Raw genomic sequence first — 27599 nt, 5'->3', positions numbered from 1 at the left:
TATCTTTCTCCATATCCAGCTAGTAGATGTTGACTTACCTCAAACTTTGATCCCAAGTCTCCTTTTCTCTTTAATGAATATTTTCCCCCAATTGGTCTTTATGCCTTCCTCCTTTAGTTACAACCTTTTACAGATGAGTCTAAAATTTATGTTGCTAGCTGGGCATGATTGTACCCACCTCTAATCCCAGCAACTCAGGAGGCTGAGGCAAGAGGAGCTCAAGTTCAAGGCTATCCTTGGCAACTTAGTGAGATCCTATCTCAAAATAAAAATAAGAAGGACTGGGGATATAGCTCAGTGGTAGAACACTGCTGGATTCAATCCCCAGTGTCACAAAAAAGAAAAAAAATGTATTTCTAAGATCTCCTAGAGATCTTAGACACTTGTGATTTTCACCTCTGATGTCAGGTCCTCTTATACTATTCCCCATCTCAGTGAATGGCACCAATGAGTATCCATTAAGCAAGACTTCCCTGAGAGCCCTTTCTCTCTCACATCAGATTCAATCCAAAAAGCTGTTAATTTTATCTCGGGTGACCCAAATCCAGATACTTTTTTCCCAACTCCATTGCTGCCCACTATCATAAAACCTTTCAATGATTCACCATTGTAATTAGGATTAAAGTCTAAAATCCTCATCATGATTCACAAAGGTCCTGGGCAATCTAGCCCCTGTCATACCCCCTCAGTGTTATCTCACCTCCCTCAGCAACTAGGACATGCTGTCCTCATCCCTCTCATCACAAGGCCTGTGCATATGTTATAGCTGTTGCAGGAAGGGCTCTTCCTACCTCTCTTCTTTTCCTTAATGTCCCACTCTTCCCACTTACCTTAGCTCAGTTGTTACTGTTGAGAGGGATCACAGCACCAAGTTCTTCTCTGTCATAACAACACAGCTATAATTGTATACCTGTTTGTGTAATAGGTAATTATTATTAGAGCAGGAGATCATGTATGCTGATGATCACCACTGTTTGTTCACCATTGTATGTCTAGTGCCTAATCAGAAAAGTGTCAGTCAGTAATTATTAAATGAATAATCATCTATCAAATATATATTAAGAATTTACTACAGGGCTGGGGATGTGGCTCAAGTGGTAGCGCGCTCGCCTGGTATGCGTGCGGCCCGGGTTCAATCCTCAGCACCACATACAAACAAAGATGTTGGGTCCGCCAATAACTAAAAGAAATAAATATTTAAAAATTCTCTCTCTCTCTCTCTCTCTCTCTCTCTCTCTCTCTCTCTCTCTCTCTCTCTCTCTCTCCTCTTTCAAAAATAAAAAAGAATTTACTAGGGCTGGGGTTGTGGCTCAGTGGTTGAGCGCTTGCCTAGCATGTGTGAGGCACTGGGTTCGATTCTCAGCACCACATATAAATAAATAAAGGTCCAACAACAACTAATAAAGTATTAAAAAAAAAAAAGAATTTACTAGATTCCAGACCCAGGGGTATAATAGTGAAAAGACATTTTTTGTATTTCACCACATTGAAAGATAAATTTTAATACAGGGTGTTAAGTGTTAGATGCTATGATGGCAAAATCACATGGTACTATAAGAGCACATGGGTAGGATCCTTGCTTCTCTACAAAGTCAGAGAAGACTTTTTTTGAGAAACGAATGTTTAGCTGAAACCTAAAGACTGAAAATGCTGTGTGTGTTCAGTGGAGTATTCTAGGCAAAAGATCTAGCATGTGCAAAGGCCCAGATCTGAGAGAGGGTCTGCTACTTCATGCTCTCAGGAAATGTGCTGAGCTTGACTAGTTTGTAGAAGAGCTGGAATCCTGGCCGAGTACCTGCTATCAGCAGGACTGCTGAGAAATGGCCAAGTACCATTTGGTACATACAGATCCTAGCATACCAACAACATCAAAAACTGACCTGAGGACTCAGCTGTTGTTGGCAGGTCATGTTTCTGGGCAGGAATGTTATAATGCCTCAAAAGTGCCCCTGGAAGTAAGCCACAAGTCTACAGGTCATATATAGGTAAAACAAAGATATTTAAAGTAATAATACCACCTTACTTCGGCCTGCTAGAGAGTGAGAAGTTACAGAGCCTTCTTTCCTTCCAGTCATACTGTGTACACCACAGGCAGGGTCCTCTTACATATCCTCACTTTAGATACAGAAATGAAGCCAAAAACTTTCTTTCTCCTCCTAATCAGAAACTTCTTTGGAAAGAGCATGCCTTTTGACATATTGAAGTATTGAACTTGAAACATGAAAGGAAAGGTGTATGGAGTTCCATAGGAAAATCCACCTCCCCTCAGTTCTGCATGTCCTTATAGCCTTTCACTTTCCTAAAGAATTAACATCTTCTAAGCAATTGAGTATGGTCTATATTTAATTACTTTTAAACAAGCAGCCAGGCATGGTGTGCACACCTATAATCTCAGCAGCTCAGGATACCAAAGCAGGAGGATTGCAAGTTCAAACCCAGCCTCAGCAATTTAGCAAGACCCTAAATAAGCAATTTAGTGAAAGACTGTCTCAAAGTAAAAATAAAATAAAGATGTCACACACCAGAGTTTTGGAAACTTGGCCTGAGCCCAGAGCCTCAAGGTACTAATAATTTACAGTGCACCAGAAAGAATCTCAGAAACAGCTGGGATAGATGCTCAAATTAGAACCACTCTTCAGAGAACTGCCAGCCAAGAAGAGCTAGAAAGCTAGAACCATCTTTCCAGCTTTTCTGAGGGTTAGAGATTTGGGAGGTAGGAAATAGGCCTACATACTTAAACTGGTTATGGTTCCAGGGTGGTCATAGTTATTTTCAAGTGCCTAAACATTGAGGCTTAATAACTGGCCTAGAAGAAGCCATAATGACCCTCCCAGGCTTTGTGATCTTTTTGGAGGGGTATGAGTAAATGTCTCTCTAGAGGATGGCAGAATTCCAGCTAGCCCCAAGAGTCACGACCGTGTATAGATCTCCACATCAGCCTCAAGCCCCAAGGCTTTACTCTTTCACTGTCCCAGAATTACCTTTTAAATTAGAAATGAGTACCATAATTCTTTTGGGTTTTTAAGAGAAAAAAATAGGTCCTGAATCCAAATTAAAGGATTCTTTAATAATATGCATATTATTTGGCCTGCTGTGTTGTGTCCAAAAATGTGAACCAAGCCATAAGATAATTTCCTATGATTGGATTTCAACCTATACCCAGAAATTGATCACAAAATATCAAGCTGTTTTCTAAAAAATGTACACATATCAAATTTGGAAACACATATAATGTTGCCTATCTGAAATACAAATTATCTTCCTGCAGAATCTGTGATTTTTCCCAATTTTAGAGAGGGAAAAAAAAGATTTGTCCTTTTTGCACTTAAATGATTTTGGTCATATATGTACACACAAAATCATAAACATTCTGTGGTTCTTCGGAGTTCTTTGTTTGTTTGTTTATTATGGAGATGGAACCCGGGGAGCTTAACAACTGAGCCACATCTCCAGCCCTTAAAATTTTATATTTTACTTATTTTTTTTAAAGAAAGAGGGAGAGAGAGAATTTTAATATTTATTTTTCTTTTAGTTATCGGTGGATACAACATCTTTGTTTTGTATATGGTGCTGAGGATCGAACCCGGGCCGCACGCATGCCAGGCGATCACGCTACCGCTTGAGCCACATCCCCAGCCCCTTAAAATTTTATTTAGAGGCAGTGCCTCGCTATGTTGCTGAGGCTGGCCTTGAACTTGCAATCCTACCTCAGCCTCCTGAGCCACTGGGATTACAGGTGTGAGCCACTACGCCTGGGCCTCATTCTGTTTCTTAAGAAAATCTTAAAGGCTGAAAAATATAGTGAACAGTTTCTAATAAAAAGTATTAATTTTGTGAGGAAACCAGTAACATTGGTCCTGCTCTTGCTGTGAGAGCAGAGTTTGCTTATGTTGATATGCTGGCCAAGGCCTGCTAGACTGCCAAGCTTGAGCAGGTGGGATGGATGATTTCTGAACAAGTCCAAGGAGGTCCACATGGTTTGCTTGTCACTCTCTGATCTGTTGTTTTTGGTTTTGGTTGTTGAATTTTCTTTTCCACTTTTAATTACAAACACAAAAATTTACTTCCACAAATCAGTGAACTTTCTTTTAAAATTGTATAATGTTCACAAACATGCAAATTAGTAGTTTTACTTACATCAATTCATATGAATACAGAAATGGCTTTCTAGTTTCCTTTCTTATTATTTATTTACTCTTCTATTTATGATAATTTGTGTTATATTCAGAAGATGGATCAGTAGTTAAAACATGAAATCAAAGCACAAGTTTGAAACAGGGAAAATATGTTAATGCTATGGAAACTAAGAGCAATCTATAAATAGCAGCAGCTGTGATGTTCCTGAGACAACCTAAGGTGCCTCTGACAACACAGTAGGTGATTGCCCTGATCCTCCCACAGCCCATAACTTGAGAAGCAACATCTTAAAAAAAAAAAAAAAACACTTTTCAAATATACAGATTTGATTAATTAAAGCAGACGTTTATTGCCTAAATGCAATAAGCATAATAGATACATCTTGTGGGAGAAAACCCTGAATGATTACTGCCTGAAACTGGTCTCTTTTGTAGCATTATTTAAAAAACAGCCTTGAGTCATGTTAATCCCAGTGATTCAGGAGACTGAGACAGGAGAATCTCAAGTTCAAAAGCAACTTAGTGAGACCCTATTTCAAAATAGAAAATAAAAAGGGATGGTCATGTACCTTCGTAGTAAAGTGCTTGCCTAGCTTTCCCAGGGCTCTGGATTTAAGCCCCAGTACTACAACAACAACAAAACAACATTATCAATGTCCTGTCAGATGAATTGTCCTCTGATTAGTAAAGACTAATAAGTAAATCAGAGAGACTGATTCTACCACATGGGACAGCAACATGATCTCCAAGTAAGAAAATACTCATATTGGAAAAAAAAAAAATGGGGGTTGGGGCAGTGGGGATAGAATCCAGGAGTAATTAACCCAGCCTTTTTTGTTTTTTATTTTGAAACAGTATCTCACTAAGTTGCTGAGGCTGGCCATTTTATGTTTTTGCCATTCTCCTGCCTCAGCCTGTGGAGTCCCTAGGATTACAGGTGTGTACCACCTGGCACATGGCTTACATATGGAAATATTCACCAATGGAAGAATGAAAATATTGCACAGACACCTCTTGGAAAGTTATGTAGGTCTCATTTCTTAACAATTACCATAGCTAACAGCAGGAAAAAATATGTTTACATATATATAGGAGTCTGTGTTCTCAAAATACTATGATACAGGGCTAGGGCTGGGGCTGGGGCTCAGTGGTAGAGTGCTTGCCTAGCACGCTTGAGGCACTGGGTTCAAGCCTCAGCACCACATAAAAATTAAAAAAATAAAACTATTGTGTCCATCTCCAACAAAAAATATTTTTTAAAAATTATGATACAAAAGACAAGAGAAAAATTGCTTAGGAACACCAAACCTAACATGCAACATCAGAAAATTTAGTCTAGTTTCCAGAAATGGATAAATCTGATTTATCAGCTACTCAGAAGGCTGTGAGACAGGAGGATCACAAGTTCAAGGCCAGCCTGAACCACTTGGTGAGACCCTGTCTCAAAAATAAAAAGGTCTGGAGTATAGATCAGTGGTGGAGTGACCCTGGGTTCAATCTGCAGTACCACACACATACAAAAAAAAATTTTTTTAAATATTTATCTGTTTGAAGCATTTGTTCCCTTTGATGAGAAACATTTAAAATATTTTTATATTAAAACAAAAATATCTACAGTGGAGCAGCATGAAAAATAAGTGACCTTTTAGTCAATTAACGAGATTTTTAAAATATTTGGAGGGCTGGAGTGACTCAGTGGCAAAGCACTTGCCTCACAGATGTGAGGCACTGGGTTGGATCCTCATTGCTACATAAAAATAAACAAAATAAAGATATTATGTCCATCTATAACTAAAAAAATTTTTAAATAATGTTTACATTTGGAGAGCTTTAAGCTAGTCATTGTACTTTGCCATAGAAGAACTTTGTATGGATAAGTTTTTGAGAAAATGGTTAAAATCTGAGATAAGATTGATCTAAGAGAGCTGGGGTTGTGGCTCAGTAGGAGAGCATTTGCCAAGCACTTGTGAGGCACTGAGTTTAATCCTCAGCACCACATAAAAATAAATAAAAGCATTGTTTCTATCTATAACTTCAAAATTTTTTTTAATTGATTTAAGATACTGATACAAGAGAAGTTAAAGGAATTAAAACATGTCATTCCCTTTTATATCACTGTTAACCTGTATATGTTACTAAGTTCCCATCTCTTCCATGTAGCCTTCAAGCTTACATGGGCTCAGAGAAGGCTGTTGCTTATTCTGAAGAGTCCCTTACTGCAAAACAGTAGCTTGTTTCCAAAAGGGATCCAAAATCTGATTTCTAGCACAATTTATTTACTTGCTGTGGCATTACTTATTGACTCTGTACCAAAAGCACTGTCAGTCTATCCATACTTTATTGAGTGGTGGCAACTGGTTAGGGAGATTGTGGGATAATTGCCCATTTAAAAGGGCTCTCTCCTCACCCTGCCACTTTTTCCAGCAGGGTGAGTATTTCATTTCCCACCACCTGTATCACATTTCCCCAGTTGCCAGGCCCTGGTATGAGGTCCACATGTTCTTTCCACATAAGTCATCAGGTAAAGCCATGACTTTCTCCACACTGAATGCCCCTTTGACTGATTCATACTCTGGTACACTAGACCGCACTTTGGAGCTGCACTTTGGTCAGCCCTGGTTGTTGTGGACTGCCTAACGGGCTGAGTGGTGAAGAGCTGTCTCAGCTGAATGTGTCCTTCCTTTTCCCCCACAGACATAACCAGTGCAGTGCAATCGAAGCGAAGAAAATCCAAGTAAAACAAGCTGGACGGTGACTTGATACTTGTAAATGTGTGTGAATTTTACAAAGAGCAATTTTGAGCTGTGACTTTTTTAAATCTATTTCTGTACAGTTAGTCATTTTAATAATGTGGCCCTTTTCCTAGTCCCTGCAACCTGTTTTTGTAAAGTGCAATGGGGAAAAAGCAGGGTTGTTGAGCCCTTTTGGTGTTGCAAGATGAAGTTCAAGATTTTTTAAATGTTGCCATGTATTGAGAGGAGCTAATGCCATTATAAATGTTATTAGTTTTCACATTTCCTAAGCAGCCTAGAGTACAGGGTGAGCATTTTTAGGTCCTCTAATGATGTATTGTGCTGTGGAAGTACTGTGTGTGAATAGCCGTAGCAGGGGCAAAAGCAATCTTGTCATTTGGAGATGTTGTAAATAATTTTATTATATAGTGTTTTGGATGTATTTGTTGTAGAAATGGACCAGTGAATAAAGAGAATCTAAGGGTTTGTACAATGTGAAATACTGAATGTGCTAAATAAATGTCATTGTCATAGAACATAAAGGTACGTTATTAGCAAGGGATCATTGAGAAAGCAAGCTTTCCTTGGATCATAAATGAGTAGACATAGCCTTCTTTGTGAATTAGAACATCCACATGAAGTGCCCACCTAGCAAGTTTAGGAAATGCATATGCTTGCTCACTCAATTCCTTGGTTTTAAAGAAACCAGCCCTGTTCAGCCCTATACCAGGGTACTTTGATATATATTGGTCAAATTTCTTTGTGTTGTAAATAACAATCAACTTAGGATCAAAGGCCACCCAAAATTTTCTAGAGATAGGAAACTTAGCAATTCAAATGGTACTTTCTCTCCACCTCATATATCTGCTTCTCCTCCATGCGTGACAGGTTGCCCCAAACAACTATGTTTACATCTCCTCCATTCAGAAGGTAAGCCTAGTCTGATCACCAACATTCTTTGTACCAGCATCAAGAATTTATCCCACTAGGGACCGGGGTTGTTTCTCAGTGGTAGAGCACTTGTTTAGCACCTCTGAGGCACTGAGTTTGATCCTCAGCACCACATAAAAATAAATAAAACAAAGGTATTGTGTCCATCTACAACTAAAAGAAAAAAAATTTTTAAGGAAATTATCCCACTTTAGGTCAGGTTTCCACCTTTAGTCCAGTTCTGTAGTTACTTGGGCAACTCCTAAGTTAAAGGGGTCATTTTCTGTTATATATTTTAGAGATGTCTTTAGTTACTCTATATGGTATCTGTATGAGGCCTAAGAATGACATCTCATCAACATACCAAATTTTTCCCTTTTTGACTCAATTGTTTAAAATTTGCATATTCTCTAAAGCCATCTGCTTTTGCTCCAGCCCTCCTCCCAGCCTTCAGGGAACTCCAGGGCTTGGGGCCCTGTCCATGTCTCATGTGGTCTTCAGCCTTTTTGCTTTTTCCTCCTAGGAATAGAATTTCCCTCCAGTGGCTCCTTGCCCTTGCCATAATTGAGTGCCCAAGACCAAAAGAGTCAGTGACTCTACTCTGTCTTGCACTTATTTTCATCTCTGTTTCAACTCAATATATGTCTTTTATTATAGGGATCCTCTAAAATAGTTTTTATGAGTCAGACCCCACATTATGTGCCTCCATTCCCAGCAAGTTTATCTACCCTTTTCATCCCCTGTATAACACACACACAGCCAGCTTAATAATAATACCCTATGCCTCAACTGTGCTTGAGATTAGAGAGTGCTTCTCATTCTTTAGCTCAACTCAGGCAGAAAGCACAATGTGCTTTAAATAATTTTTTTTATTTGTTTTTCTTTATATTATTTTTTTCTCCCATAGAGGAATAGCATTACAGTCTAACAGAATCCTGTTACACACATACACAGGCATGCCACATGACCAGGTCGAGGTGGTTGTGTCCTTGAGTCTGTCGACACATCACAACACAGTCAACCAAAGTCTCCTTGTTTCAGCCAGTCTCAACACAAAACACCCAACAGGGATGTACTTAATGTGTTGGTTCCATCTGGGATTAGGTAGCAGGGTAAAAGGGAAGATATTAAAAGTGGGTTATGGTGTGTCTGCATTCACTCTCTTCACACAAAGCTGCATGGATCTGGAGAGGCATCCAAGAGCTTTGTGGGGTGCTTGTTGCACCTAAGACATTATAGGTCAAGCAGATTCATCACAGAGATCCACTCAAGGGGCTGAGGGGCAGGCATACTCCAAAACAGCACCAAACTGCACTCATACACACATGGTGCCCTGCTGGGGCTAGACTGACAAAGGTTAAAAATTGACACCCAGCTCAAGGGAACCACTCAAGACTTATCGGGAAAAACTGGAAGTCACCCTTTGATGTAATTGGGACTCACTCTAGAAATGGGTCCCTCTGACATCCTTAGTTTTGGCAAAGTGCTGGTAATATCAACATTAATACTTACAAACTGGTACATACTTCTCCAGGATCAATGAAAACATCAGTCAAGACAGACTCTCTACCCACTCTCCTATCTAAGGTTGCATAGGACTTTGTGAATTCTGGTTCCCTCATGTGTTCAAGTTCTGTAGTTTAAGAAAAAAAATCCTGAAGCATGCTCAAGGTGAAAGGCACATACACAGTCAATACAGTATGACAAGGTCTGATGCTTCAGGAGTCAGACTAGTAGGAGACTGAGTAGTGTTGGTTCTTAGAAATCTATACATGATTAAAATATTGCCACACTCAAATGCTACAGAATCTATAGGAAAGTACAAACAAAAATTTATAATGAGCCTTGCAACCAGCTAGGTGATAGATTGGATGGTTCTAGAACTACAGGAGCCTCCATAAATATAGGTAAAGGGCAGGGCCTTTTGAAATTTAGGCCTAATGTTCTATCACTCAAACTCTTCCCCCACCAGCAAGATCATGGGCGCTGCCCAGAACTGAGCCTTGGCCCCAGCTGGTGTTGTGTAGGCAAGAAGGTTGGAGGGATTCAGCTCTTGAAGTGCTGAAGTCCCTAAGCTGGCTGTGAAGTGACCAAGGGATAACTGGAAGAATAAAAGTTGATAGGTTGTAACTGAAAAACTTTGGGAAAGGAGCAAGGTTGTCAAATGTGAGAGCCCTAGTGAGCTGGCATAGGGACTTTGATCTGCTTGTAGTGTCAGTTATACGTTGGGATAGGAGACCCCAACAGGGCTTCCTCTGTCCCCATCCCAGCATCCACGGGGATACTCCCTTCCTACTCTAACATGTGCCATGGGAGGTCTGGGGCTGTAGGGTCAGGGAGAGCAGCTGCCTTTGCCCTCATGGGAATGCAGAGTTTTCTCCAACCCCAGCTTGGCTGTGAGGCCTGGAAACCTGAAATTGGGGTGAAGGGGAAGACCTATGTTAGTATGTAACAGGAAATCTTAAAAGTTTCAAGGAAGAAAGTGCACACACTAGAAAAAGACAGCTAGAAAGAGAATGGGAAGCAACTCAGGGCATCCCAAGAGGCTGTTGCTGGTATCTGAGCCCAAAATTCAATCCCACCACAAGAAAGGGAAAGCTGGCTGCCCCTGTCCCCTGTGTCTCACTCAGGGATTCAGGTTCTTTCCTCCAGGTAGTACTGGAGAAGAAGGGGAGGGGGACCATAGGGCACCCATTTCTCCCCAGCAGCCTAGAAAGGAAGAGCCCTGTGGGAAAGAAAGAGGCCCCTGAAGGCCCTGAACCTGGATAGGGAATTTTTGGGAATTGGACAGTGGGCTGCTGACCTCCAACCCAGGAGTGTTTATTAGCCATAGTGAACAGGGTGTGAAATACAAGGCCAGAGGCAAGATGAAAGGCTGAGCTGTCAGTCTTGGGATGGCTTCACCCCAAGGCTTGTCCTCTTTAGCATTCTTACCTTGGAGTGTGTGTGCCTAGAACCCCTCTGGCCTGTGTCTCTCCTAAGCTAGTTCTAGCACCTTGGGCATGTGAATAGTTGACCAGGATGGCAGGCCTTGCCCAGCTTCTACTCCTGGGAGAGCATATCAAGGTAGGGTGGCAAGGTACTAAGCCCCTCAGACTCAGGGGCCTGCAGAGGGTAGATTTCAGAAAAAGATTTGGAAGTGAGATTATAGGAAAGAGAAAGTGGGGGCAGACTTCAAGCTACAGCAAGAGAGCAGGGCATGGCCTCTCTGAGCAAGCACAGTGCCAGCTCCCATGGTACCCTGCTCCCTATAACTTCTCAACTTGTCTGTTCTCTGTACATCTCCAATAGGCTGTTTCTTTCCCTTGATTCCCTCCACCTCCTCCCTCTAACTCACACCTCACTGTCCTCTTTCACATACATTACCTTTCCAGGTCTAAACAGCTTCAAGGAGCCCAGCCCTCCACTCCCCCCTTCCCCAGAAAGAGAGAAGGGAGAAACTAAAAGCAAAACCCTGAGCCTGACCCCTTACTGGAGGGAAAGAATAGTGGCCCAGGCCCCACCAGTAGTACCTGGTCACAGTTGGGCTCAGAGTTTCCTCCCTTTATCCATATTGTGAGGGAATGAATAATAAGGGAGCCAGGAGTAAGTGTAATGCCAAACATGAAAGGGTGAGGTGCAAGTTGAAGATGGGGAATGAGCCAGATCAGGGTGGAAGAGTCTCTCAGAAATAGGTGGGCCAAGAGGGCAAAGGTGAAAGGGAGGGACAGAGACGGAGGGCCAGAGAATTCGGAAGCATGAAAGGTCCAGAGTGGGGAGGATGGAGGATAAGATGCTGGTGAGGGGTGAAAGGAGCTAAAAGGGATTCAGAAGTGGATTTGAGGATCAGAGATGGGGAAGGAAGGGCCATCACCCCACCTCGCATACTCTAAGGAGGAAGGGAGTTGTGGTGCAGCCTGAGGCGGCGCCCTCCGCCCCTCCAGCAACATACAGGCTGCCACGGAGGGGACTGACGGGGATCCGGGGACCGCGAGGGATTAGTGGCGCTGCTGGCGGACACTCAGTAGTTGAACTGGCGCTGGCAAGGCTGGTAGATGAAGCTACCCTGGTGCTTAGGCCGGCGCGGACGGCTCTCACGGGCGCGGTTCTGCCGTTGCACCGCCTTGGCGCTCAGCGCAGGGCGCTCAGCCCGCTGCCGGGCCCGCTGCAGTCGTCGTACCTGGCCAGCCTTCTCCAGCAGCACCGCCCGCGCGGGCAGAGGAGCCGCGGCGTGGTGCAGGACCCGGGGCTCGCGGCGGGCGGGTGCCAACTCTCTGCAGGGACAAAGCGGGTCACGGTCAGAGTGGCACATGGAGGGGTTGGGGGACTGGCATCTCGCTCCGCTGTCCCCAGTTCCCTTTTCTTGGCGCACTGAGGTGTCTGCCCCAATCTGTATTGCCCCCAGCAGCCCCACCCCCTCGGCTCCAAGGCCTCCCACCCTCAAGGATTCAAACCCGGCCCAAGCCTCTCAACCCAGCCCAAGAATCTCAGCCACGTCGCTCCTAAACTCCGCCCAGCCGCGAGGCCACACCTCCCATCTGAAAGCCCAGCCCATAGGCCCCGCCCCTTGTCTCGACACACGCCTCACTCCCGAAGCCTCAAACAAGACTCCTAGGCTCCAGGCTCCGCCTTCCGCTCACTCACCCTTCTCCGAGGTCGCCATCCGGCAGGGCAGCGTCTGGGTTCGGGGAAGGGGGCCCAGGCTCCAGCACTATGGTGCTGCCGGTGACGTAAACGGACATACTGGGGTGCTCGATGAGGAGGTCCTCCAGGGGGCTGCTCTGGAGGCGGGTGGGCCCGAGGCCGGGCCCCTCTGCAGTAAAACAGGCGGGAGGGGTAACAAACCAGCTCTCGTCCATCAAGGAGGGCGCGGGCGGAGGGCGACCCGCGGGGGCAGAGGCGGCCCCAGGGCTGGGGGGAGCCTCGTAGCTGTCTACGGGGCGCGGGAGAGGGAGCCATGCGGAGGAGGGAAAACAGCAGGGAGAAGGGGGACAGACACACACACACACACACACCGGACACAAGGGGCGGGGAGAGAAAGGGCAACGTTAGTCAGACCCGCAGCCCTGCCCGCCATGTCCACGGAATACCCTCAGACCAAGAGGCTCGCCCTGCTACCCTGATGTGTGGCCCCGACACTGAGCCGCCTGGAGACAGCTCAGGCTTGCAGGGTAAGGGACCATGTTACCCCGCCTCCAAGGCCACTGCCTCAGCTCGTTTGACCAGTAGGTTTGGGGGAACTCTCAAATCCCCAAACAACTCCTTTCCCCTCCACTGCTGAACCGTCGGCCCTTTCCAATGACTTCACAGGCTCAGGAGTTTGACTTGTGGCCCCCGACTCAAGTCTCACCCGGCAGGTCAATGATAAGCCAACCGTCCACTTCATCTTCCTGCGAGACAAAGGCGTGGGGACAGTCGGAGTCTTCTGGGGGGGAGGGAGTACTGAAGAAGAGGCTGGTGAGGCGCTGGAACATTGTAGGGCAGTGAAGCGGCCTCAAGGAGGCGCCCTATGGCAGTGCAAAACCTGGGGTTCATAAAGAGAAGTCAGTCACTGACTGAAATCCACCGCCTGGTATCATCCCTATTACCCAGAGCAGCGATAAGAGTACAGGTGAGATGTGTGGGGAAGCTTTTGAGGTGTGAGCTTTCTGCACTCAAGTCCAGGCTTTTCTGAAAGTCTTTTGTTATGAATTTAGAATATTTATTTGTGCCTTAGTTTTCTGATTTATCAAATAACAATGATATCCCTTTTTTCTTAGCCTTTATAAAAATTAAACGAACTGGGCTGGTGTGTAGCTCAGTGGCAGAAATAAGCTTAACATGCTTGAAGTCCTAGGTTCAGTCTCCACCTCTGCCAAAAAAAAAAAAAGAACATCATTGTACCCTCCTCTGGACTTTAATGAGAATTAAATAAGCTAAATGCAGCATAATGGCCCACATCTAAATCCAGCAATTTGGGAAGATAAGGCAGGAAGATTGCAAGTTCTAGGCCAGCCTCAGCAACTTAGCAAGATCCTGTCTCAAAACAAAAAAATAAAAACGCTGGAGATGAGGGCTGGGCTTGTAGCTCAAAGGTGCTAGCATGTGAGGCACCGGGATCAATCCTCAGCACCACATAAAAATAAACAAAATAAAGGTATTGTGACCATCTACAACAGAAAAAAAAAGGTTGGGCTGGGAATGTGGCTCAAGCGGTAGCGCACTCGCCTAGTATGCGTGTGGCCCGGGTTCAATCCTCAGCACTACATACAAACGAAGATGTTGTGTCCGCCGAGAACTAAGAAAAAATAAATAAATGTTAAAATTCTCTCTCTCTCTCTGTCCCCCTCTCTCTCTTTCTCTTTAAAAAGAAAAAAAAGAAAAAAAAAAAGGTTTTTTTTAAAGGCTGACGATGTAGCTTATTGGTTCTGGTTCAGTCCCCAATAACCCCCCACACACACACACAAAGAGCTAAACATTTATAAAGTGCTTAAAACAATTCTGGGCACATAGTAAGCACTCAATAAACTAACAAACTCATTGTTATCACAAGGTGCTTTAGGGATATGGAGTGATATGATATGTATTACAGGCTCTGTCAGGGAAATTCTCCAGAGGATCACACATCCAATCTGGTCCTTGAAGAGTAAACAGAAATTCTCCAGGCATGGAACAAATTCCCCATATTGTGATTGTTTATTATCATCATAATAATATAACATTCATGTACCAGGCACAATACTAAACAGCTTCATCTATATTACCTCTTGCAATCCTTATACCAAAATGTGGAAAGTGGGCATAATTACTCTTATTTCACATGTAAAGAAAATAGAAGGTGAGGCTTAGAGAAGTAACTCAACTTGCCCAAAGTATTATAGCTAGTAAAAGGTGTGATTTGAATCCATGCAGTACCCATGATCACTAGAGCCCACTGCCTTTGCTGGGTGTCTTTCTGGATTAAGTATTTTTAACTTGGTGACTGGGGTCATGGTCTCTGGGTATTTTTCTGAGGAAAAAAACAGGGAGTCTTGGTTTTCATCATTTCCTCAACAGCATCTTTGATCCTAGAGACTAAGGAGACTGCAATTTGAAAAGTTCTAGCTAGCAGAAATGCCACAGAACTGCTACCATCCTGCCATGTTATTGGGCAAGCCTCAGATGTGTCTGTCAGATGAGGTGTGAAGATTCTATGCCCACAGGCCCTACCCACTCTAACCTCCTTTTCCCAGGCTCCTGCTCAAGGGCAGCATCCTTGACTAGGAGGAAGATCAGGTTGCTTGCTCCAATGAGGCAGCAGGTCTGTAGAAGGTGATGACAGAGGGTGGGACCTATCAAATCCCAGGACCCCTTAGAATGAACACTGAAAGTTGGACCAGGACCCAAGCTCTTAGCCTGGGTGAAGATGTGAAAGAAATCCCCTCTTGCAGAAATAGAGACAACAAAGTAGTGACTATAGATCTGCTCTTGGCTCATTTTACAATCTGGGGTTCAGAGGGAGACTATAAATGCATCCAAAACACACAGCTAGATAGTGGGGGAGCATTCAGTCCAAAGTCAGGAAGTCTCAACAGATAATCTCCAAGAATATAAAGATGCATAGGAGGCAGAGAGGTCAGACAGGGACCTTGATCCAGTCACTGCCCCTCTGTCCAGCCACAGAAGATCCTGGCTTCAGGATTCAGCATGCCTTTACCAGAGCATTCACTATGTACCAGAACCTGCAGCAGACCTCCTCAGTTACAAACAGATTGAGGTAAGAGAGGCTCAGAGGTCACAAAGTGTGAGTGACAAGCAGCACCAGACAGCCAGTGCCCACCCCTTCTCTTGATCACTGGGGGAGCCTCTTGAATTTCTTTCCCAGCCCTGCCAACTTCCTGGTTCTCAAATTCCCAGCTCTGCTCCAGGAAGAGCCATTCCCTTTAATAACTACAGCAGCTGTGCCCAGAATAGCATTTGAGGCCTAACTACCTCTAGTCCAGCCCATTCCTGAGCAAACTCCAGCCTGGGATGGGGCTCCAGGTCCAGCCTCTAGACCCATGCACTTGGAAAGTCCAGAATCTCTCATCCCCTTTCCCCTACCCTTATCTGAGCAAGGAGAGGGGACAGTACAACCTTATATAATCACTAGTACTAGGCCAGGTCACATACCCTCCTAGCTGACAAGCCAGAGTTGGGGAGGTGGTGAGCAATCATAGAGGGAACTCTCATCTCCCAATCTATCTTAACCAAATCAGCCCTGGAGATACCATGAGACAGTTGATAGCTCACTTTTCTGTGATCAAAAGTTAGCAGAGATTTTATTGGATTGGAAGGAAGAGAGCAGAGGGGTCAGGGCAACCAAAGGGGACCTAGATCCCCAAAGATCTCCTAGAATAAGGTTAAAGAATGAAGAAATCTAATTGGGATGGTGCTGAGTCCAAGACACGCTACTCAGGGGAGAAGGATGTGTAACTTTTATTGAACTCCTAACTCTGTACATGCCTGGCACTAATGCCATTCATCTGTCACTCAATTAACATGACTAGTTAGTTGACTGTGTCCTCGAGTAAGCTACCTCCCTTCTCTGGGTCTCAGTGCTTCCTTCTCTGAAATGGGGTCTAAGACACCTCATGTGGAGGCTAGGAATGACATCAACTAAGGCGCTGCACACATGTCAGGGATTAGGAGGATGTTATTGTGTTAGTCCCCAGGGGGCGGAGCCTAGAGCAAGAGAGGGGATTCCTCCACCATCTGTTGCTATTCCAAAAGACCTGGAATAGGAAGGCCTCCTTGATCCCCTGACCTGAACTTGGTTGTGTCGTCAGACCTCAAGTCGCAAGGAGAAAGGGTATTAGAGCCTTGACCCCAACCCCGAGATTAGCCCAGGAAACCGCAGAGCCCTCTAGGGCCCCGCTAGCCTTTCAGCGTCTCTCACCCTTGGTCCCGCCCAACACGGCGCCCACCGGGTCACGGGAGGACAAGCGACCCGAGCCTGGGGGGCGGTGCTGGCCTTGGTGACGTCTCAATGTCATATGCAAATAGTGCGACGTCAAGGTCTACCGGCGCGCGGCAACCAATAGGGAGCCCGGAACGCAGCCCCAGCGGCCGGCCGCGGAGATAGACAAAGGCCCCGACACAGGGGGCGCAGGGCGTGTCCCCGGGCTCAGGGAGCCCGGGGGCCCAAGCTGGCGGGGACTCACCTGGGACCCGGAGCGACGCGGCAGGCGGGGTGATGCTGAGGTAGTTGTACAGCGGGGCGTCCCAGGGTAGCAGGCTGTTCACAGACCCGGCCGCATCGCGGGGACTGGATGGGGAGGCGCGGGGATAGCGGTGGGGTGCTCGGAGCTGCTGCGCTCACCCGCGGGGCTTTGAGTCTGTGCAGCCGCTGCGGCGGGGCTCACGGCACAAATTGGAACGTCCAAACAGCTGATCGTGACATCACAAAGGGGCCCGCCCGCCGCGCGTCACTGGCCGCCGAAGAGGTATCCAATCCCAGGATGCGGATTCCCCACTCCCCGCCCCTCCACGGTTTGTTGGCTAGTGACTCCAGTTCAGAAGCCGCACTTAGAGTCTCCGGGTGCCGCCTGGAGAGGGGAATGCCAGAGGGTTAAATCTCTACTCCTGGCCACTTGCAGACCTCTCAATGAAGGCGATCCCCATTCCTTCCTGGGGAATCCTCCTCTCCCGGCTTTCTCCCAGCGCATTTACCCCTCCCACTGCTCCTGTATCCTTTCTCCTGCATACTATGCCCAATTTCCCTGATCTGTGTGTATCTCGTTCCGACACATTGTCTATTTTCCCACCCCATTTTTCCTCAGCTCTCTCCCCGGTTCAGGGGGGAGCACCAGCAAGTGAGGGGAAGTCGGTGAAGCTGACGTGAACTTCTGCAAAGAGTCGGACTTGGAGAGGAATTGCTCTGGGCTGAATAAACATTGAGCTAGTACCGCTCTGTCCTGGAAAGTTTACACACCCTGTTGAATCCACGGTTGCTACCGGAATTGGACACAAGAGTGACAGGGACAGGGATTATAAATCCCGATTTAGGTATGGAGAAATTGAGGCTCACAAATACCATTATTAGTGTATGAATTCATGTCCACTAATGCACTAAACACACACGTAAAAAAAAAAATAGGCACTATTGCCACTGCCAGACAAATAGTTGATATTTATAGAGCACTTAATTGTGTGTCAGTCACTGTGTTATCGTTTTTTGATCTTCACAACACCAAATGTATTATTTTAGTTAAGGAGACAGACCCAGGGCTGGGGATATGGCTCAAGCGGTAGCGCGCTCGCCTGGCATGCGCGCGGGGCGCTGCTTCGATCCTTAGCACCACATAAAAATAAAGATGTTGTGTCCACCGAAAACTAAAAAATAAATATTAAAAAATTCATTCTCTCTCTCTCTCTCTCTCTCTCTCTCTCTCTCTCTCTCTCTCTCTCTCTCTCTCTCTCTCCCCCCTCAAAAAAAAAAAAAAAAAAAAAAAAAGGAGACAGACCCAGGGAGCCCAAGTAACTTCCTGAGGCAGTTAAGCTAAGGTCAATGGCAGAGCCAGGAGTTAATCCTTTAGCTTCCAGCCCTGATGCTCTCCACTCTTCATCTGCACCTCAGGGTGCTTCAGCCTCCCAAGGGAAACCTGGCTTCCAGTCCTGTCTATGCCCCAAACTTGCTGTGTAACCTAAAACAAGTTACCTCTTGGACCTCAATTGCTTTATCTGTCATACTTAACATATTAAAAAATTCTGAGCTGACATTGTGAAATTCTCTGTAATTCTCTACCCTCAGGATTCTGCCAATCTCAAACTCTAGGCCCCAGTTCTCCTAATATCCTGTAGGTAGAGACCACAAATACATATTCTCAGAATCTCCAGAGCCAAAGTTTCTGTCTTCTCTCAGTAGAGAGCAGAACTGGTGCGTCAGACTGGGAGATACTCACCTGGCCAGTAGGAGCTAATCCAGAGGTTCATGTTCTGGTGATAAAACCCTGACCCAACCTAATATGCAACCCCCAAGTGAGGACTCAGCCCTAGTAACTCAGAGGAGCCAGGATATAATACCAGGAGACTTTTGGTGGGGGAGGGAGTAGCATCCTATTCTTAAGAATGATGTCCCTAAAGTGTCCACATTCCTGCAATGCTGAACCTCTGCCTGTCACACCCACTTCCTGCTAACTTTATACTCTACGTTGACCTCTTTGCTGGCAAACTAAATAATCCCTAACACACCTGTTCTTTCATACCACACTTGTTTAATCTATATAGAACCTTATGTGGTTCATAAGCCCCACACTCCTAATACAGCATTCATGGCCCTCTATGACCCAGACCTAGTTCTCTCCTGCTTCATTCCCCCCTTATTCTCATCCATGTACTTTGTGCTGAGGTTAAACTCCTCATTGTCTCTTTAGCATTCTCACCTCCTGGCATGCCTTTCTGAAATCCAGATCTGTCTTGTCTTCCAGATTCTACTCATTCCTTTTTCTAGGTAGTCTTCCTTGATCTACGCATGTGTCAATGGCCACCTTGATGCACAGGCATTTGTTTATTCAGTAAAAACAGTAAGTAACCAGGAGTGCTGACATACTATAGACCCAGCAGAGGCAGAAGAATTGTTTGAGCCCAAGAGTTTAGGGCCAACCTGGACAGCCTACCAAGACCCTGTCCCTTAATTTTAAAAAATTTAATGAAAGATAAATATGCAAATGATGATACCTGAATGTGTATGTGTCTTCCTCAGGGGATGATGGGCATCCCAAGGGCAGAATCATTTTCCGTTCACTTTCCCACTCAGTCTGCGATGGGTCTGGCACAGAGTGGACTTGAATTCAAAGCTCAGTGTTGCAGATTGGAGCTCATGAAGGATGGTTGGCATAGGATTCTATACCTGGACCCTCTATGCTGTTACAGGCAGAGTTCGGTTCAGCACCAGGTTCCTGTTCCACAAGCCCAGAGAAGAGGGCTCTTGGCATACACTCTGGTGCCCTAAATGACCGGGATTCTATTTCCAGTATTAAATGAACCCCATGTACAGTCAGCTAGGCAGATTCCAGTCTTTCATTTCTCTGTAGAGTCAGGAGTATTCATGAAAAGTTGGGGGACTGGAGTCCAGTGGATTTGCCTCTTAAAACCCTTGGCACCCATCCCTCCTCTCCACTGAAGAGATTATCAGAAAAAGAAAAAAAAGAGAGAGGTCATCAGGGATGAAAGAGACTTCAGATCTAACTTACCCAAACCCCTCATTTTATAGGTGGGGAAACTGAAGCCCAGAGAGAGAGGGAAAAAAAAAAAAAAAAAAAACAACTTCTTAGAATCATATAGTAGCTGAGCCATCTATTGACCCTTGCCCTAGGGAGTGGCCTGAGGACCCTAACTTGGGCCAGGGGCCATAAAAAGATGCAATGGAAATAAACAAGAACAACAACAAAAAAGAGATAATGGGCATCACAATGAGAGTAATCCTGGAGTTTCATTTCCAATTGGATATGAGGTACCATTCCTGTATACACACATGTGGCCATCCATGCATACACATGAAGGCATCCATGTAGAAATAGATACCTATGTGCACATGAGCTCACACCCATGGGGTTAAAAGTTGCCCACACCCATCTAATCCATGCCCAGATGTGAGCACCTGCCCAATTTTATGAACTCCAGAATTGGAGGTCAAGAGGCCACCCTTCTATTCCTGTCTAGGCCTTGGGCCTGCCCTCACCATGCCCTGGGGATTCCCTGTTGGCTTCCCCCACCCCACTTCAAAGGGCAGGAGATGTGTCAGCCTGGGTGTGATGCTCATGGGACCTTGTGTGTACTCACAGGTATGAACCAGTCTATATGCCTGGCTGGAGAAACTGCTTGCCACTCCCCTTCCTCCTTGCCTTATCCACCTTTCCTTAAGATAGAGGGTGAGGTTGAGAGGAAGCCTTCAGATGTAGATCATTCATTCCTCCCATGTTACTGTGAATAAACTGAAAAATTTTTAGATTTCTTTTTTTTTTTTTTAAAGACAAGTCTCATGTTACCCTGGCTGGCCCCAAACTCCTGGGCTCAGTAATCTGTTTCAGAGTAGCCAGAACTATGGGTGCATACCTCCACCCATGCCTGGTAGGAGAGAAACTATTAATGTGTAAATTCAGCCAGGGCAGACATAGTCCCCACATTTCCTCCAACAAATGGCCAATTCTTTAACAAGAACTTTTACTCAAAAAGAGGTTTTTCTGATCAGGACAGCATTCATTTCAGAGAGGGGAAGCAGGGGTGGGGTGGGAAAGTAGTTTAGTTTTATCCATCTATCCCTGGGGTATGAGGGTGGGTGGTTTCTGGGACAGTGTGAGTGTGGACAAGTATCTACCGCTTGAGCCACATCCCCAGCCCCAAGACTTACTAATCTTACTCTAGTACATTTTGTTTTAGTGAAAATATTTTTGTGATATTCCCAATAAATAGAGTTGCAACTGGCAGAAATTTTTTTTCTTTTTCTTTTGCCAAAGTCATATAGTTGAAATTGAGTAATTTGAATGTGTAGGATACCACTGACTCCAGGGTAGATATAAGCAAACTGGTACTTCTTCCAGGAAGCTCTCCAGAATCTCCCTGGGAGGAAGGAAGTGCCCTCTTTCTCCTTAGAGCTCCTAAAACCTATGGCCTGTCTCTTCCAGTACTGCACACTTTGAATTCACCACATACCCAGGAATGCTGAGTTCCTTTCTGGGAGACAGATGCTTTTTCTATATTTAAGATTCCCATTCAGTATAAATAGAAACATAAACAGAAACATTATAATTCAGGGAGATAAGAGCTAGGACAGTGGGTAGGACAAGGTGCTAAGAGAATCCAACAAAAGGGTATTCAAAGAAGACTCCCATGGAAGAGAAGACATCAGCCAGGCTTTGAAGGTCAGAAGGAGCTTGCTTTGGGGCAAATGGGTTGAAAGTCCTGGAATAAAATTTCAAATCAGGAGCCCTACACCCTTGTTTGACTTGGCTCTGCTTCTAATTTGCTCCATGACCTTGAGTGACTTTGTCCCTCCCTGGGTCTCCATTTTTCTAGCTATACAATGGAGACATGATGAGAATTCCTTTGCTTACTCATTTTTTTCTTTCTGCCCAGAACTTTCTAAGGAGAAATTTGTCTTTCTAGACTTTTGAGATAGCACTAAGATAACAGGGTGACAGAGAATGGAAAGAGGACAGGAAAGAAGCAGGGTAGGGGAAAAGACACCTTGGGGAAAGTTTTCTCTTCTGTTTTTAAGACTTTTTTTTTTTCTTTTATGGTGTTGGGAATCAAACCCAAAACCTTCATGTATTCTAGGCAAGTATTCTACCGCTGAGCTACCATACCCAGCCCTTTCTTTAAAAATTCCATTTTGAGACAGGGGTCTCAATAATTTGTCTTATCTGGTTTAGGAGGTGTTCTGAAGACTTTCGTGTAATAGTCTATTACAGCCTCACAATAATCTTGTAAGGAAGCCACTTTGATGCAGATTTGGAAACTGAGACCAGAGGGTAAGGAATTTGCTCAAGTTTTCCAACAACTGCTAAGTGACAGACTGACACATGAATCCAGCCAATCTAGCTTCCAGAATCCACAATCTCTGTGACATTGCCTATCAGTGTGACTTACAGTGTTAGCAAAACCTTTTTTGCCTCCAGATCCCTTATTCACAGGTGTTAGAAATCCTGCCACCACTATTATGTCCTCTTTCATAATTTTTTTAGGGGGTACCAGGGATTGAACCCAGGGGCACTGGGCCACTGAGCCACATCCCCAGCCCTTTATTGTGAGATAGGGTCTCACTGAGTTGCTTAGCACTTCACCATTGCTGAGGCTGGCTTTTTTTTTTTTTTAATATATTTTTAGTGTAGATGGAAATATTTTATTTTTATTTATTTACTTTTATGTGGTGCTGAGAATTGAACCCACTGCCTCACATGTACTAGGTAAGCGCTCTATCATTGTGCCAACCCCAGTCCCCTGAGGCTGGCCTTGAACTCCCTATCCTCCTATCTCAGCCTCCTGAGCCACTGGGAATGTCCTCTCTCATAATTTCATAATTGAACATTGCTCTCTCTGTTTTGTTTGTTTTTTGAGGTGCTGGGGATGGAATTCAGAGGCCCACACATGCTAGGCAAGTACTCTAGAACACTGAACTATACCCCTGGCCTGCACTGTCCTGTCTAGATGCCTCCAAAATACAACTAGTCAAAGAGGACAATTCTAAATTCCTACACATGTAGTCAAATGGTCTTTCTTGATCCTTCTCTCCTAAATGGACTCAGGAAGAAATACACATTGGGGAGGGGGTGAGATGGTAGGACATCAAAGGAAAAAAATAAAGAGGTCAGAGCCAGATGGCCCCTTTTTCCTAGGCTGACTTTGCCCAATCTTCCATTGATAGGACCCTCTAGAAATAAAACCATATATTCGGTTGGCTCTGGTTCTCAGCCCAGAACCCTGATGACAGGGAGCCAAGTGGGTGAGAGGTGACAGGAGAGGCTGTTTGGAATGATGCTGGTAGTATATAGTAATCCAGATACCTTGGTCAGGCTGTCCATGGGGAAGGCAGATGCGACAAAGGCACAACATGAAACCTTTCCTCAGAAGGAGAATCAGCCTCATTCCTCCACCTGTTTCAGACTGCTTTTGCATTGCTGTGACCAAAATATTTGACAAGGAAACTTAGAGTAGGAAATGTTTATTTAAGGCTCAAGGTATCAGAGATCTCAGTCTATGGATCGCTGATGCCCTTATTCTGGGCCCTTGATGAGACAGCACATCATTAGAGAAGGGCCCAGCAGAGGAAAGCTACTCAGCTCAAGGCAGAGGGTCAAGAAGCAGAAAGAGAGAGAGGAGAGAAGGAGCCACAGAGAAGATGCACCCATCCAGGGCACGCCCCCAGTGACCCACCTCTTCAACCATGCCTCACCTGTCTACAGTTACAACGCAGTCATTTAAACTACAAGGAGTGGATTAGGTTACGGCTCTCACAATCCAGTCACTTTACCTCTGAATAGTACTGCATTAACGCAGGCACTTTTGGGGGATACCTTATATCCAAATCATAATGACACCTGAGATCTGTTTTTAAAAATTAAAATGGATTTTAAACAATGTAACAAATTATATAAATTTATAAAAAATCCAAACTTTATAATTATTTATTTTTGCTTTTTTTAATATTTATTTTTTTAGGTGTAGATGGACACAACACAATGCCTTTATTTTTTATGTGGTGCTGAACGCAGGTCCCACCCGTGCTAGGGGAGTGCTCTACCACTGAGCCACAATCCCAGCCCTTTTGCTTTTGTTTTTTGAGACAGGGTCTTGCTATGTTGCTCAGGCTGGCCTCAAAGTCTTGATCCTCCTGTCTCAGGCTCCTGAGTAGCTGAGATTATAGGTGCAAATCATCATGCCAAACACACTATGACTTTCTAAAATTAGAAATATAAAATTCAAACAATCGAGATAAAGTCAAGATCACCCTTGACTACCCTTGTTTAATCCCAGAGACCTTCTGCTACTGCCAACAGTTTGAAGTGTATCCTTCTTTCCCTTCACTGCACAACATGTATACATACATATAGGAAGTATTTTTTTTGTAGGGCTTGTATTGCTTCTAGTTTTAGAATTATGGTTTAAAATTATTCATTTAATTAAAAGGACATGGTTCAAAATTTCAATAGGGAATTCAGTGAAAAGCAGGTGTCCATTTTTCCCCTGTTCCCCATAAGGAATCATGGGGGCAAACACCAATGCCAGTTTCCTGTAAGTCCTTTCAGAGGAATTCCATGCATTTAAAAGCCAATGCAGAAGCTGGAGGTGTGGCTCAGTGGTGCTGAGGGCTCACCTAGCACTAGGTTTGATCCTCAGCACCACATAAAAATAAAAAAAATAGAGATATTATATCCACCTAAAAAAAACCCTAATATATTTATTTATGCTGGGCTTGGTGGCACACAACTTTAAGGCCAACCTTAGCAATTTAGTGAGCCGCTAAGCAATTTAGTGAGACCATGTCTCAAAATGGGCTGGGGAATGTTGTACAGTGGCTAAACACTCTGGGTTCGATCCCAGGGGTGTTCTAAAAAATAAAAAACAAAAAAACCAATGCAGCCAGGCACAGTAGTGTGTGCCCATAATCACAACAACTTGGCTGGCTAAGTAAGACCCTGTCTCAAAATATAAAATAAAAGGGCTGGGGGTGTAGCTCAATCCCAGTACAAAAAAAAAAAAAAAGCCAATGCATATATACACATATGTATGTTTCATACAAATAGAGATTCTGTTCTATATCTTACTTTTTTTCACTTCACACAATTTTTTAGATGCTTCCTTATCAGTATGGAGAACAGTTTTATTTTATGCATGCATAGTATCCCATCATATGGATATATTATATTTATCCAATCCTTCATGGAAAGAAAGGCTGCTTCTAATAGTTTGTTATTACTAATAGTTTGTTATTACTAATAGTTTGATTCACATTTGTATTTACTATCTTACATATGTATTTGTAAAATAAATATCTATTAGTGGGGATTAGTCAGTTGAGGTATTTAAAAGTTTTTTAACGCATTTTAATTGTTGAAGATTTTAACAAAAGTCTTTATGATGTGCCAATTTATATTGCTTACAGGTTTGTTTGTTTTTACCTAAATACATCATATTATATACTCTGTACTATAAACTCATACTATTCAGTCAGCAATTTGTATTGGAGCTCAACCTATGTCAATACACATAGATCTGGGGCTGGGGATATGGCTCAAGCGGTAGCCCGCCCGTCTAACATGCCGGGTTGGATCCTCAGCACCACATACAAACAAAGATGTTGTGTCTGTCGAAAACTAAGAAATAAAATGTTAAAATTCTCTCTCTCTCTCTCTCTCTCTCTCTCTCTCCTTTCTTTAAAAAAAAACTACACATAGATCACCTCATTAAAAAAAATCAAAGTAAAAACAACAACAAAAAAAATACCGCCTCACAGATTTCCACTGAATGACTTTAGATTTTAATTCTTCATTGATGAAAATTTTGGTGGTTTACAATATTTTGCTGCCACAAAACATGCTACAGTGACTATCTTTGAATTGAATAGGTTCAGAGGAGTGAATTATGATTGAAAAATACAGATTTCAAATTTAGCAGATGCTGCTGTATCACTCTCCCAAAATATTGTTTCACTTTAGGCTTCATCAATGAAATATCAGAGCCTTAGGTGTATGTCCAGACCTGGCCCATGTGCTTCCTTCTGAATTAATACTTGAAGTCTTGGTTACCACTAGGACGGTCCAAGCCCTGTCCTTGCCCCTCCTAGAATCTGGGTGGAGAAACTGAGTTGGGAAGGATGCTCACACAGGAAGAACATGCTGTCCCCACCAGCCAGGCAATCATTAAGGTAACACAACCCTCAGTAAAGCAAAAGGCTACCCAGGAGAGAGTGAGTTTCCTATCACCAGAAGTATACAGGTGGAGGTTAAGTATCAACAAATAAATTCATTCTGTGCCAGGTCTTGGGCTTGGTGTCTTGTCCCAGAAATGAGTCAGCCTCCGTCCCTACCCTCTCCGAACTTGATACTCATAGAGAAAATAGACGAGTAAACAGTGACAATTGAGTCTACCAAGTATTGAGTTGGACTTCCTTTTCTGAAAATATCTGAATTTCCTGCTTGTAACACATGGAAATGCTGGAAATAAAAACAAATCTTTTTAAATGCACAACTCCATCTGCAACAACTTGGACTTTAACAGACATTTGAGGAACAAAATCTTGGGCTTACATAAAGTTTAAGAGTTGGAACTAAGATCTTTGGTGAGTCTAAGAGCTTTGAAGGGCTAAGATTTGAGATCTTGGCAGAATGCCTTGCAACCCTCCCAGAACAGGAGAGGACAGGAGGCTTGTCAGGCAGGGAGGGCATCTCCCATTTGCCTCCCATCTCCCCTGGGAGGCTGACATGACAGAGTTTTAGTGCTTCCCAGGTTATGATGAGGCACAGGTTTTTCTGCTCCACCCTATTCAGGATGCAGCTGGAGAACATGCAAGTTTTAGCTGCAATCTAGAATTAACTCTTTGGTAGCCCGGCAACCTGTATTGCAATTGTAAGGTGCTTTTGGGTTTCTGCCATTCTTTTTGATGTGTGGGACAGGATCACAAGGACATAACAAACTTTACGTTGAAAGGTATTGCATCTTTTTAACACAGACCAGTCAAGCTTAGCCATGTCTTTTATGCATAAGCTTGAGGAATGGCTGCTAGCTGCTCCTGAGGTGAGGTGCTTCCAAACCCAAAACCAGCAGAAAAGATTAAGCCCATTTCTCCAAATGGCTTAGTCCAAAATCCTGCAAATGAATTTTGTTGGCCCCGATGGACCCAATTTGAGTTATATGCTCATTCCTCAATCAAGCACGATCACTGGGGGTTTGGTATACATTTGTTTAGTTTCAGTTATTTATTTTTTTTAAAGATAGAGAGAGAGGGGGGAGAGAGAGAGAGAGAGAGAGAGAGAGAGAGAGAGAGAGAGAGAGAGAGAGAGAGAATTTTTTTAATATTTATTTTTCAGTTTTTGGCGGACACAACATCTTTGTTTGTATGTGGTGCTGAGGATCGAACCCGGGCCGCACACATGCCAGGTGAGCATGCTACTGCTTGAGCCACATCCCCGGCCCTAGTTTCAGTTATTTAGGGCCCATTCCTGGAATGTGGTTGAGGTCAACCCCACTCAAATCATGTGGCTAGGATTTTGTTTGGAAAGGAGAAAAGAGAATGAATACAAAGAATCAATAAAGTCCACTATACCTGTCTTTTTTCCCAGAGGAGTGTATATATATTTGAGGTTAGGTCATGAGGGGCTTAGATGCA

General features: G+C 44.1%; 2 protein-coding genes and 1 long non-coding RNA gene across 18 annotated transcripts in view; 2 read left to right on the top strand and 1 right to left on the bottom strand.

The window, feature by feature from the left end:
* Window positions 1-7368, top strand: part of Ncoa6 (nuclear receptor coactivator 6) — a 93403-nt gene extending 86035 nt beyond the window's left edge. For all 11 annotated transcript variants that reach the window (XM_078051666.1, XM_078051665.1, XM_078051668.1 and 8 more), the window contains one exon: window positions 6831-7368. In XM_078051666.1, coding sequence (XP_077907792.1) covers window positions 6831-6874 — 44 coding nt within the window. In that variant the 3' untranslated portion in view covers window positions 6875-7368. The remainder of the gene's footprint in view (window positions 1-6830) is intronic.
* A 1281-nt stretch (window positions 7369-8649) lies between these two features.
* On the bottom strand, window positions 8650-17185 carry Tp53inp2 (tumor protein p53 inducible nuclear protein 2). Of its 3 annotated transcripts, XM_040274365.2 has the most exons (5): window positions 16939-17185; window positions 13985-14054; window positions 13128-13301; window positions 12422-12710; window positions 8650-12051 (listed from the first exon to the last, which is right to left on the bottom strand). In XM_040274365.2, the coding sequence occupies exons 3-5, from the start codon at window positions 13249-13251 to the stop codon at window positions 11799-11801; spliced, it is 666 nt and encodes a 221-aa protein (XP_040130299.1). In that variant the 5' UTR covers window positions 13252-13301; window positions 13985-14054; window positions 16939-17185; the 3' UTR covers window positions 8650-11798. The 3 variants fall into 3 exon arrangements, with proteins under 3 accessions (XP_040130299.1, XP_013216000.1, XP_005329965.1); XM_013360546.4 differs by lacking the exon at window positions 13985-14054 and having other exon boundaries at window positions 12422-12590; XM_005329908.5 differs by lacking the exon at window positions 13985-14054 and having other exon boundaries at window positions 16939-17184.
* On the top strand, window positions 16802-19452 carry LOC106145037 (uncharacterized). 4 transcript variants are annotated; one of them, XR_013439658.1, is made up of 4 exons: window positions 16802-16978; window positions 17165-17220; window positions 17557-17782; window positions 19227-19452. It is a non-coding gene; the product is annotated as an uncharacterized LOC106145037 (long non-coding RNA). The 4 variants fall into 4 exon arrangements; XR_001229908.4 differs by having other exon boundaries at window positions 19204-19452; XR_013439657.1 differs by lacking the exon at window positions 19227-19452 and adding an exon at window positions 17990-18004.
* Window positions 19453-27599: the final 8147 nt, after the last annotated feature.

Source organism: Ictidomys tridecemlineatus, chromosome 5 (genome assembly GCF_052094955.1).
Source record: "Ictidomys tridecemlineatus isolate mIctTri1 chromosome 5, mIctTri1.hap1, whole genome shotgun sequence".
Lineage (NCBI taxonomy): Eukaryota > Metazoa > Chordata > Mammalia > Rodentia > Sciuridae > Ictidomys > Ictidomys tridecemlineatus.
Note: the sequence above shows the minus strand (reverse complement) of the source record. Positions and strands in the feature narration are given on the sequence as shown.